The sequence below is a fragment of the Aulonocara stuartgranti genome (assembly GCF_965226115.1).
Source record: "Aulonocara stuartgranti genome assembly, chromosome: 23".
NCBI classification, from domain to species: domain Eukaryota; kingdom Metazoa; phylum Chordata; class Actinopteri; order Cichliformes; family Cichlidae; genus Aulonocara; species Aulonocara stuartgranti.
The window spans coordinates 21062507-21076100 of NC_138958.1; the positions used below are offsets into that span (position 1 = coordinate 21062507).

Sequence of the window (13594 nt, forward strand, 5' to 3'; positions counted from 1 at the left end):
AAATAAAGTTTAATTGAGCTTTTGTGATTTGTGTTTCTACAAAGTATTTAATCTTTTTTTTTTAAAGACCACAATAATATAAGGACAAATATACTTACAGCAGTTATCATTTATACAGGTCTTATTCACATGAGTGCTGCTACTTTACTCATACTGGGTCACTCACAGCACCACCTACGTGAGCCATGTTCCCACAGCTATGGCCTGAATAAACGAAACAAAATTAGTAGTAGTAGTGCAAAGGACTTGGTTTGTGAGTGATGAGGGTTACTCAGACCATGGCTTAGATTGGTGACATGAGTGGGCAGGTAGTGGGGTGTGGGGGAAATAGTATTTGTTAACAGTCTGAATAGTTCAGGGGAAGAAGCTGTTTGTGATGAGAGGAGAAGAAAGAAAATTAGCTTCTGCCAACACTCAGACCATTTAAAGCAGCACAGCATCAAGATTTATATTCTGTTATTTTTTATTTTACTAAGTGGTGGTGTTCCACAGAGCTCCATATACGATTCTATTTTTGTTTGTTTTTTAAATTGTACAGCCTTCTACGTGGGGGCTTTCTGTGTGAATTAAGGTAAATGTCAGTTTATATGCAGATGATACTCTGATTTATTGAAACGTGTGCAAACATGCAGGATTGTAATTTAAATCATCATCATCTGCATATAACTTGATATTCACCTAATCACCAAGTGGGAACATGGACAATTAAAAACAATTTGTATTCTATGGTTTAACTTTTAAATGAGCTGGTGTTTAAAAAATGGTTCATCCTTATCAGGGGGCTTATGTATATCTTTATTTGCAGAACTGAAAATTTAATTAAAAAGATGTGGACCTAATAGTTATTCAGTTTTCCTCAATTTTGAGTGCATCTGAAACTCTTTGGGATTATTAGCACTACACTGTATGATCGATTTTATGAATACAATGCATCATGTTAAGCTTATTTAGTCGTGAATATATGTACTGCAAATGATGAAAGTTTATGACCTCTTAAAAGATAGAATAAAAAATATTTTAGTCCTAAATATTCTTTCAGTGTGCTTTTCTGTATTAAACCTGGGTGATAAAGTGCTGGAGCATTACAATGTGATATGACAACAAGACAAACAGACAAACTTCTGATTCATAGTGTCTGGATTTAGCTGCTGAAATAACAAGACAAGACTGCCGCCATCGGGTGAAACTACAAATTACAGAATTAATTCTTAGCACGCTTTTACAGAAAACCTTTCTCTATGCCAGCAGTCTGATCTGACCCTCCACAGAAAAAAAGTAAATTCTCTGCCATCTAATGTTTAAAAACAAACATATATGATTTGGTTATGAAAGGATGGATGTCATCACAGATGTAGGTGAATGTCAGGCACCAAAGAGGCTTTTAACTCTCAGCCAGAGAAGGACAAAGAAGCTTTGACTTTAAGCCTGCTGTCCAGCCTTCAAGGAGGAACATGAAGCAGCTACAACACTCTGATGAATGTCCAAGAAAAAAAATGAATTGAACTAAAGCATCTTTCCTCTGTGTCTACAAAAAGGCTCTAAACATCACCGTGCACATAAATCCTGCAGCTCAGGAGCTCCGATTATTTGCCGGATCACTATTACCTGGTGATTTATGCGGATTTTTAAATGATCTGTATCTGTAGCTTATTATTTACAATGATGTGTTTTCTCGGGCCTAAATGGCCCGAGGTTCCACTCAGTGTAATTGCCATTCATCCAGGATACCAAAGCCGCCCTATCGCGTCATCTCAGCCAGCCAATCATCGCGTAGAGCGCGGGGAGTGGGGAGGAGCCCTCTCGGAGAAGGCAGCGCAATTAAACTGAGGGGAGCGCAATTTAAATCCAAAACACTGCTGGACGCGCGCCGAGTGGGTGAAAAAACACACACGCTTACAGACACATACACCGAGGACACACACAAACCCACACCGTGTCAGCGGATGAGTAAGGGAGAAGAGCCCGCTGCTGTGACACCGGGTCCGGTCAAGTTGAAGTGGAGCGGCGCGGGACCCTGAGGTGCGCACTGTGCGTCAGTGCGAGCGGAAACACGCACAGTGGATTCTCTGGTTTTGTTTTTTGTGTGGAAACTAAAATCAGGAGGACGAAGTGCTGCTCTCTCGGCTCCTCTTAGGGACTCTCTCTCCTCCGCCGCACTGATGGGATGCTCTTCTCTGCTGGGATTATCGCTCCTCTGAGCCTCTGTGGGCTTTCCTCACAACGGCGGTGACCCCCGCGGCTCCTCCGCCCGCAGCGACTCCTATCCGGTCTCCTCCGAGCTCCAGCGGTCGTTCATATGAGCGCAGCGTTCAGTCCGTCCTTCATGGTGATGCAGCGGCCACTCGGAAGCACCACCGCCTTCAGCATTGACTCTCTGATCGGGGGGCCACCTCAGCCCAGCCCGGGACACTTCGTCTACACCGGGTACCCGATGTTCATGCCATACCGGTCGGTGGTGCTCCAGCCGCCCCCACCGCCACCCCCGGGCCTCCAACAGGCGCTCCCCACCGGACATCACCCGCACCCCCAGATCCCGAGCCTGCAGAGCGGCTTCTGCTCCAGCCTGACGCAGGGCCTGACGCAGGGCATGGCGCTCACCTCTACCCTCATGGCCTCGCTCCCCGGCGGCTTCTCCCCGTCCCAGCAGCACCAGGAGGCAGCCAGGAAGTTCGGCTCTCAGGCACTGCATGCGGTCTTCGACAAAGCTCAGGAGCTGCGGCTGGACGCGGAGGACGGAAAGAGCTTCCTGCAGGGGAAGGAGTCTGCGGCGCTGCCGGGTTTCCACGACACGGACACGCCGGTACACGCATCCACAGGTAGGCGGGTTCCTCATCCCGTTTCCCGCTGAAAAATTCATCATTTTATCTGATTTCAGTGAAGGAAAAAAAATCCTAATTTTAAAGACTTTAGTTCGTTTGATGAGATGTTATGTTGAGAAATAAATGAAGCTGAAACGCGAGAATATTTCCTCATTGTTTACAGAGTTTCACGTGTTTAAACAAAAACCGTCCAGGTTTGATCTGTTTTATTGAAGCAAGAAATTAACTAAAAAAAATCTGCTTTTTAACGACGATTTTCAAAAAGAATCTGGGACATTTAAATTTGATTTTCTTCAGTGATTTTAAACGTTTTTATTTGCGTTTTCAAAATAAATTATTCGGGAATTATTCGCAGGCCCAGCGCTCATTTTTAATTTCTGTAAATCAACATTTTAAAGCTTTAAAAGAAATACCAATAATAACAATAATTGATTAATTTTAAAAACCAAACTTCACAATTCTCATAAAAGTGGGATCCATGTGGGTCGATTTAATCTCTAATAATTATTGAAATTATTCTGATTGATTTTTGTCTTTGCCGATAAATCATCCTGATTTGAATGTTCACTGACAGGGGAGAAAAAAAATCCTGCGCCACCGCTTTTATTGCTTCCTCATATAAAACAAACACATTTGTTCCCTCTCGGGTCCCTTATTTGTGATGATCTCTGACACATTAGAGTGTCACGCTGAGGGGGAGGTGCGGGGGAAAGGCCGCGCGGAGACACTCCGCGCGTAATTACGCATGAAAATAAAAATCCTCACGGAGCGCGTTCTTTGGAGCCACACTAACCTCATGATGGATATTGACACGAGACACGACAACTGCACCCCTAACCCCACCACGCACATACCTCCACCCCCAACGCAGCCACCGCCCTCCTCACCCCTTCAGCTTCCACACGTCACAGTTTCGCATTAAAAATGTAAATCTAACCTCATATTTAATTATTCTAACAGCATCTCCTCCTAACATATCTCTCACAGAACTTTTCTTCTTAACATATTTAGAAAAATATAAAGTTTTTGGCTTTTACATGTTAATCAATTTCCCCCCAAACACGCGGAGCATTTAAAGAAATCTTAAATGCGCATTTTCGCTCATTTCTTACATGTAATAGCTGTAAATTAAACTTTGCGATTAATAAAAAGTGCAGATTGTGAGAGAAAATTATTTTATTGGGTCGCTTAATTTATTATTCAGAATGAAATAATCAGAAATCTTTTGTAAAGAAGCATCAAAACTGTGAAAATAAGAGGGGAAAACGGAAGAAGCGCGTTTAAATATTTTTGGTGACTTTTTGTCACGTTTGTTTCTGCCTTAAACTGATAAAGTTTGTTGGTTTTGTCCTGGTCTCACTGGTGGTGCTGTGTGTCCCTCCTCTTCCTCACAGTCAGAGCACACAGCAAAGAAGACTCCAAGGAGGAGGAGTGCGGCCGAAAGGACGAGAGCTTCTCCATGGACAGCGACCTGGACTATAGCTCGGACGACAACCTCACCTCCATGTGCCACAAAGAGGACGGAGACGGAGGAGGGGGAGGTCTGGATGAAGGCCCGCACCTGCACGGGCCCCCCGGCGGCGGCTCCGGGACGGGAGGAGGAGGCGCGGGGGGCGGAGGCGGTGGGAAGAACCGGCGGAGGAGGACGGCGTTCACCAGCGAGCAGCTGCTGGAGCTGGAGAAGGAGTTCCACTGCAAGAAGTACCTGTCCCTCACCGAGCGCTCCCAGATCGCGCATGCGCTCAAGCTGAGCGAAGTGCAGGTGAAGATCTGGTTCCAGAACCGGCGCGCGAAGTGGAAACGCGTGAAAGCTGGAAACGTGAACAACAAGTCCGGGGAGCCGTCCCGGAACCCCAAAATAGTGGTGCCCATCCCCGTGCACGTGAGCCGCTTCGCAATAAGGAGTCAGCACCAGCAGATGGAGCAGGCCAGACCGTAGAAGAAGAAGCGGGAGGACCGAGGCCGGACTGAGAGGCCGCGAGCCGCGTTTAAGGGGGGAGGGGTTGTTTTATTGTGAAAATATCGGATTCAAGATTTTCAAAAATCGCAGAACTCATTAAAAAAAGGAAAGAAAGCAAAGAAAGAAACGTGAATGAGTTTAATGTGATGGGTTTATTTTTTTTATAGTTTCTATTTTAACAGATTTCTTTCATCGAAGCTTAGAGAAAAGAAAAAATATCAAATGAAGTGAATGAAACTGATCTGAAAATGTGACAAATTCAAACATAAAGGAGGATAATTCAAAAATAATCATGTGATTATTTTTCATGAAGTAAAATCTTTAAAAATCTTCTCACTGCAGCGCTATTACTTTCGGGATATCTTTGCGATAATAATTATCTTTATTACATTTCATTTGATTTTTATAAAATAATTTTACATCATTGAATTGAGAAATCAGAAAAAATAAAAAGTAAAATCTGAAAATAATTATTATTCATCACTGTTTAAAGAGGTGCGATTCTTTTCTCTCTCTTTTTTTCTTTTTCAAACTGCGGCACCGATGCAAGAAAATTCCGCTTTTTCTGAACGGAGTTGGTTTGATCATAAAACACTGTGGACATCTCCACAAACTAGGAACCCGACTGACTGCAGAGGCTGACTCCGGACTTCTTCTTCTCTGCAGGAAGTTAAAAAAATAAATAAATAAAAGAACACCTGAAGCCTGAGCGCGTGACTGAGCGGCACCAAAAACAAAAAAGAGACAGAGAGAAAATTGCGGCAGGAGGAGGAAGACTCAGACTGACGGGTTGTTTCGGCAACATGTTGATCAACCCACACCCTCTCCCCTCCTACCCCCACATGTACATACTTCCGGGACCAAGCAGAGGAGTCGTGTGTTTTGTTTGGATTGAATGAAGCTGCTAATTTATTTACACAAAACTTGTGACGAGAAACAAAAAAAAAGATGAATTAAAGTGTGAATTAAAAGATGATCAGATGTTGAACAGCTGCAGTGTCTCCATTCATGCCCGGAAATCATCTTCATCTTCCTGCCACTTTAGTTAAACTAAATAAATAAAAAACACGGGCATTGTTTTTTTTACCAACATCATCAATGACAGCTAGGCCGGAAGTTTGTATTTTTTTTACAAAATAAATGTCTAGATTATTATTATTTTTTATTCTGAAGGCCTTAAAGCTGATTTCAGACATGAAGGAAACGCAACAAAGCTGAAATGAGTCAGAAAAACTAGGTTAAAGATTAAATTCTAAAACGTTTTATTATATTTATTTATAATTTGCTTTAAACTGCAGTTTGAGTGCACTTTAAAATTTAATTGTTAAAAAAATGAAAACAGTATTACAATGTCGTTAAACTTTGATGTGTATTCAGCCTGTTGCGCGGACTGAATTGCGCATTCTCGTAGCATATTAACAAAGTTTCAGGCAAACGGGAGCGCGCCATGGCGTCTCCACCGAGAGCATTATCCTAAAACATCAGCGGCTAAACAAAAAAAGGAAGAGGAGAAATTCACCTGAACGTGACGTCATCCCACCAGCTGCACGTGCCTGCATGGCGGCGATGGTGGTTGAGGTGGGGGGCGGCATGAGGCCTCACGTTCTCGCCTGATATCAGAAACTGCGTCCTGATTGGCTCTGAAGTTTACCTGAAACAAAATTAAATCCTCAGAGTGAAACCCAGGAGTCAGTTTGGATGTAGATGCGCCTGTGCGCACTGACGCATGCGCTGTTTAGGCCTATTATCACATTAAAAAAATAATCTCACCCTTAAAATATTCCCCTTTTCAGAGTGGCTTGAAGAAAAGGAAACATGTGGATACAGTTGCCCGTGATGTTTTTTGATGTTGAAGCCTTTTCAGGTATTATATTGATAAAATGAAAATTTATTGCACATTTCAGACTCTTAATGAAGAAAATAACAAATGTTCTTCGGGTTGTTTTCACTTGTAAAATTACAGTAATTTAACGTTTACTTAGTCTGTTTTTATACAGAAATGCGGGAAATTTAAAGGTACATTTCCGACACTTTTACTCCTCAAAATACTGGCACCGTCACACTCTATACAAGAAAAAATGTTCTCATGTGCAGCAGCCTGAGTCAAATCCATCATCTCACCCACAATTAGCAATTTGGCCAAATCTAAATGAATGACTGCATCTTTAAATCTAGTTTCTTTCTGCTCTAACGTTAGCTTCCCGCTTAAATTCTACAGTTTCTACATGGACCCTGGTTATAAGCGAGGAAGTAAAGGCTCTGTCTTCACCCGTTGCGTAATTGTGATGATTGTCGTGATGTCAGAGCTGTGGATGAGGAATTCTGAATTAATGTGACTCTAAGTGTCAATAAAAACCAGATGTGAGCTCAGAGTAAGGCGACAGAAACCTAAATCCGGACTGGACCCTGCATAGTGTGAACAGTCAGCGCTGCCTGCGACTCTAATGACTTTTTTTCTTTTTTTGCAAATTGTAATCAACTCGAGCCGTCGCAGGCGACTGATAAATGAGACCCGGGGGATCAGCCTCAGCCCAGCTACCCCCGCCTCCCTGAATTAACACCAACTCGCCCGGCTGCAGCTCAGCTCCTGCTGATTAATTCTGACGTCAAGGAGGCCAAAACGCATCTTCTCCTTCTTCTTCTTCTTCTGTGGTGGTCACCACAGGGAGATCACTGAGACTCCTGTAATTAAACGATTCCCAGAAGCCCTTGGAAAAGCTGACAGATTCTCTCATTCAAAACTCCCACTGAAAAAATCCCTAATTTTAAATTTTCATCAAGCAATAACTTGTTTGAGTTTGATGTAATAAAAACTTTTTAGGACCTAAAAAACAACCCCATCCCTTCTCTCATTTTAGATTTCCATCCCACAATAACCGAAAACAAACAAGTGAGTTTCTAATAATGACAAAACAACAAATATATTGATTTCTGAATCTTTAACACTCTGGAAAATGTTAACTTTAGCTTTTCGAAGCTAAAACTTTTAACATGATTGAGTCTCTCAAACTCCAGTTAAAAAAATCCCTAATTTTAAATTTAAATAATTCAAAAATTGTCAGGTTTCTTATAGAATAATAATAATAATTTTGAGTAAAAAATAAACAAAAAGAGACTTTGCTTGAGTGTCACCTGCTGATGAAGATACCATAACAATGGACGAAAGATGCTAAAAATCTAGTAGATACATATCCAACAACTGAAACATTTCTGCTTTAGTGGTGAGAAGTAAAACCTCATTTTGGTGTAAATCTAACACCGCATTCTGACCCTTCCATCTAAATGTCACAGCAGAAACTGAGGCTCATCAGACCAGGTAACATTTATTTTTATCTTCTATTGTCAAGTTTTGGTGAGCATGTGTGAATTGTGAGCTGCTTTGGTCTTCTGCTGCTTCTACATGTTGTGTGGTCAGTGATGCTTGTCTACATACTGTGGTTGCAATGAGTGATGGTTTTAGTTGCTGTTGCCTTCAAAGAAGTCTGGCCATTCTCCTCTGACCTGGGAAAAGATATTTTCTCCCAAAGAACTGCCACTTACTAGACTAACCCTAACCCTCACTCTTTTGGCCCATTCTCTGCAAACCTCAGAGATGGTTGCGGGGCAAAATCTCAACCATTCTTAAACTTTGACTTGTTTCATCATTTTAATGATTTGTGGGCTAACCAGAACTAATGAACTTTGTAAAGTACCACATCAGAGTGGTTTATGTGGTTTTATGTATACTTTTACATTATGGTAATACTCGTTCGCCACCTCCTACACCACAAATAGAGAAAACTAATATAAACCAAAGTAAAATTCCCACAGGTGTGACCAGGAAATGAAAGAAAATATGAAATACATGCCTAAATATTGAAGAAATCCACTTCAAAAACACTGACCACACACACACTTCAAGTTATAATAAGAAGCATTATTCTTGTCTTTATTGAAAAGAGACACATTACAGTAGAAGACTCTGTATTAGGTAGAATTTTCATACAACGGTACTGTACATCAAACAAAAATTCAATAACAATAATAACAACAACATCAACAACAATAATAATAATTATTAGATTAACAGTGACAATAAGAACAATAATGTGTCTGGATGATAAATCAGAACAACAATAATAAAAAGTGGATGGAGAAAATTATACAAAAATGTAGGTTTAAGGGGGCCGAGTCTTCCTCGAGGGGTGCATTTATAAATAATGTAGTGGACAGCCCAGTTGGGTGGGGTTAAGGAGGCTACATGAGGTAACACAACTAGACATTGACCATATTATTTCTTCGTTCTGTTGATGTCTATGTACAAGTGTTGGCGGTGGCGAGAGCAGTGCAGACATATTAACGCAGTTACCATGACATAATTTATCTACACGCAGGCGGCTTCAGCCGAAAGATCCTAGGCTAGGAAACATATTGCGCCATGCTACTGGCCACTGAGCTAACTGACCGCTAGCTGGAGCTTCACAGCATGTTTTAGCTTCAAAATATACACAAAAACAGATATTTTCTATGTTTTCTCCTCAATTATGAGACTAAGAAAATGTGAACGGAACAACAGAAACATCTGTGAAGAGTCAAGTCTTCATACTCAAGGAGATACAGCACCCCATATGCTCTGCTAGCAGAGTTTAGCTAGCTGCTCTTCACACCATGTTTCTATTATCCACATATTGTTTTCATGTTCTGCTAAACTTCTAATGGAAAGCAGAGGACTGACTTAGATTGTTTACTTGGAAGCTGGGAAAATCTTTTTTAAAACAATGTTTGTCACAGTTTGCATTTTTATGGTGGGAAGTTTAGCTTATGCCCCTCTTCCCCTCACTTAGCTTAGTTCAGTTAACATATCTACAGCTTATGAGCCTCGATGTTTCGATTCTCTATTCCTATTTCACTATTTATTTGATTAATATTTAAAAGGGGAAATGCACTGTTAACCTAAAACAATGCTGGCTTGCTCACTGCTAGGTGTTAGCTTAGGTGACAGATGACTCAGCAATTTTTCGATTTTAGCTTTGAGTCTCAAACCTGAATGAGCATAAATCTGCAGCAAAGTGACAACTAATGTTCACCTCCTCTCTATTAGCTATCACCAGCTAACTGATCTCTAGTTGCATTAACAAGCGCTTGTAAACGGAAACTCTAGCGCAATGCTCTCGTTAGTTTGTTTACTACTATCTACAGTTAGCATTATTATTAATTACAATTCAAATTTTTCTGCTCACACGATTTTAAAATAAAATAAATACAATTTTATTCTAAAGAAAACAACCTGAAGCCGCCACCGCTTAGAAAAAGCCAATGTCAGTTACTGACAGAACATAAAGGAAGATGGTAGAAGAGTTGTGTTTAAGATAGATGAAATAAAGCAGTAAATTAGTGCATTTCTGTCATAAATAAATGGACGTCTTTTTTCCCTGTCCTGTTTCTGGACAGCTGTGGGATGGGTCAGATATGAAAACAAACTAAAATCATCCAATAAAAATAATAGTCTTGGTTTGTCATTTACAGGAAATAGAACGGCGTCTTGAAGATGACTGGTAAGGAAAATGGAGCGTGACACATATAGCAACAACAAAAATTAGGAACATCAAGGCAGGCGTGCAAAAACAAAAAAGGCAAAAGGAGGACAAATGTGTTCATGTTGATAGAAAAACATTTGTTTCTTGCTTTTTGATCCTTCTTCCATTTCTACAGTGTGTTTTTGTGTTTTCATGTGAATATTAAAGCGATGTTAGCATACAAAGTTAGGATGTGAGCGTGAAGGTTTTTATGAATATTGCTTGGATACACAGTCGGGTTGAGAGCTGCTACTCAACCGCTGCAGCAACATTTACATTAGAGGGCGAAACAGGAGAAAGTTGAAGATCTGAGCTGAGGAGCAGCATACTGTCTGAATCATCACATAAATGTTGAGTTTGGGAAACTAGTTCCCCAACTATCTTCACCTGAAGGCCTTCATTCTACACATTTCAACAACCAACGGAAAAATCTATATCACCAGGATTAAGAAAGGTGTTTTTAAAACGCCTGAAATCAACCTGCAACCCTATCATTTAATCCAAATGGACCTTTGTGCCAGTGGTTCCCAACATTTCTAGCTCATGGTGATTTTAAAATATAAGGGCTAGTATGAAGTAAACTTCATCTTGTCTAACAGTTAATGGCCATGCAGACCAATTGGACAAATGTAAACACATCCATAAACATTCAGGGTAGTCTTAATGTATGCTGTCCACTGTCCAGCTTGACTTTGTCCATGTGCTCATTAAATAATCAGATTTGAGCCTGACTCAAACTCAACCACATCTAGTGCTATTGTGGCCCCAAATGCCCCCAAAAGTAAACTCAACACTTTTATACTGCGTCTTAACTTAATTTTTACCACATTTGTTAAAGTCAGGGTAGACCTAAATTTGAGAAGATGTAGACGTTTTATAAGCTTCCCTTTGGGTTTGTTCTTTCTCATTAAAAAAGCAACTTGGATCTGTATTTTCTGATTTCCTTTGCTGTAAACCGTCCGTTGACCCTTTAGTCTGTAAAGATTCTCATGTTGGGAACCACAGGTTTAGACACCTGCAAAAGTTTTTCTTCCTGGTTTCTTCATGGTTCAGCACAGAGCCAAAACCATACCATAACACATTAGAATAAACCACTTCCACTCTGCAACCTCACATACTCTAAGTACTTACTGTGTTCTCTAATTTACATGATGCTTCGAATGAAAGAGAGAAAGCGACAGAGAAAGAGAGGAGGATTATTTACAACAAAGACGTTTTCAGACCAGAGAAGAAGAAAAAGAAGCCCTTCTTAGTGATTCGCTGAGCAGATCAGGGAGACTGCCTGATTGGACGGGATAGATAAAAAAGTGGCGGTGATGGCAGGGGCCACCAACCGTCTCCCCATCATTGTGTCTGGATAGATAGCAAACATTAAACCCCCCCCCCCCAAAAAAACCAAAACAAAAACACCTGAAGACAATAATTTCCCTTTTTTGCTCCGACAGCTGCTTCTGTATCTTTTCCATTTTTTTCCATTAATAAAATTAACTTCAGGGATAGAGTTCAGATTAAATGCTTTTTCATCAGGATGTAAACCAGGTTTGGGTTTAAGATGCTTACAGTTCACTCAGTTCAGACGATAAAACCTTCAGCATAAGAAAAGGTTTGAAATCCTACATATAGATGCTCATCAGCAGGTTAATTCCCAGCTGAGCCAGGATGTGGATGGCAAACCAAATTTATAAACCAACTTATGCCACAAACTATCGGCAACATACAGAAAAATGTTCAACCGCTCGATCGACCACTTTGCTCTTATGGTGATTAATGAATAATGCAACGAACATGTTTCAAAAAGTGCAACTTTTACGTTGAAGCCGAATGGTCCCCATTTCCAGCTTTTGTCGCACCCTTTGCAGTTTTACTATCGCTTGGGCAAGTAATTGGTCAGTGTTTGCAGACAAGGAGCGTCTTCCAAGCAATTGCAAGAAGGTTTTCAGTACAGTACTGTACACCTCTTTGCAACCACCTAGTGACTGCCAGCAACCTCTAGCGACCAGTTGCCAACCAGTGACCAGTGGCTGCCAGAGGGCCACCAATCGATCTCTTGGTTCGATGCCTTAGGCATCCAACCAATTAAGTGAAGCCAGCAATTTTGAGCAACTTGAGTGCTGAATGTAGTCAGAAGTAAGTGAAGTGAAAACAGGTTGTTTCATCTAAAGAACTCGCTGGGAAAAAAGACAATGAGCGCTGACGATCGACAGTCCCCAGTCCCTGAGCCTGGCAAGAGCTTCTGTACACTTAATGACTTTATACACCCGATAGCTTAAAAAAAAGGAAAAACAAAAACCCTTCCCCTGTTAGCATTTTTTTACCATTGGTCCAGCAATGCACATCGAGATACAATATACACAGTCGAGAAAAATGCCTTAAATTAAAGTAGAAAAAGTGTCTAGGACATGCGATCTATCACACTTATGTTTTACCTCTAAGCTGATATTTTTTTTTAACATCAAGATTTTTTTCACATTAAAAAAAAAGAACAAAAATGTGTAAAGCCGGTTGGTTTGCAGAAAATTTAAAAAAATGACAGCTGAAAGAAGGTGAAGAGGTCGTAAAGAATCCTCGAGAGATTTGCAGTGAAGATGATGTTGATGGGTGGCTGCCTCAAAGAAGATACGAAGACTTGAGTTTCCTTCTCATTGATTTGATCTCACAGTTTCAGGTTGTGGACAGAAGATGATATGCTTTGAGTTCAGTTTGTTGTTGAGTCTGAGCGGGAACTGGCCTTTGTAGTGTGAAATCTGAGGCTGTGTGACGAGGTACAATATAACTCATTGACCTGCACAAGTCGTGTGACCATTTCCCAAAATGCTTTGATGATCGTGGGCTATGTTTCCCAACATGCTTTAGACTTCTTCTCCCAAACAGACGCCTGGCCGCAGCGTCACCACTGACCTGTGATCAGTTTACTGGTGGTTGTCAGGTGAAGTGGGCAAAGCTAAAGTAGTGGTTCCCAAAATAAAACGTTCAGGATACTCCCAAATCGAAGTTTGTTTATTTTTCTCAGAGTCATCACAGGAAACTGTCTGGTCATATGAGCGCGGCACTGCCGGCGCTGCTGCAGCTGTTGTTACGATTGGTGTTGCGGCGTGAAAGGTTGGGTGTGGCCATTAGGGGGTTGCGTTCATCTGGGCAGCCATACTGAGCCAGCGTGTCCACACACTCCTGACAGCTGGCCTGGCGAGCATATGCCATTGCACTGTTGCCATGGGCGTCCCTTGCCATCAAGTCCACACCGTACTGCAGAAAGAATCAGA

General features: G+C 41.3%; 2 protein-coding genes across 8 annotated transcripts in view; one reads left to right on the forward strand and one right to left on the reverse strand.

Moving 5' to 3' along the window:
* Positions 1-1452: 1452 nt before the first annotated feature.
* On the forward strand, positions 1453-5767 carry gbx2 (gastrulation brain homeobox 2). The gene is made up of 2 exons (XM_082523940.1): positions 1453-2816; positions 4214-5767. The coding sequence occupies exons 1-2, from the start codon at positions 2297-2299 to the stop codon at positions 4756-4758; spliced, it is 1065 nt and encodes a 354-aa protein (XP_082380066.1). The 5' UTR covers positions 1453-2296; the 3' UTR covers positions 4759-5767.
* A 2913-nt stretch (positions 5768-8680) lies between these two features.
* Positions 8681-13594, reverse strand: part of agap1 (ArfGAP with GTPase domain, ankyrin repeat and PH domain 1) — a 188034-nt gene continuing 183120 nt past the window's right edge. For all 7 annotated transcript variants that reach the window (XM_082524688.1, XM_082524689.1, XM_082524686.1 and 4 more), the window contains one exon: positions 8681-13577. In XM_082524688.1, the coding sequence (XP_082380814.1) occupies positions 13368-13577 (210 nt within the window). In that variant the 3' untranslated portion in view covers positions 8681-13367. The remainder of the gene's footprint in view (positions 13578-13594) is intronic.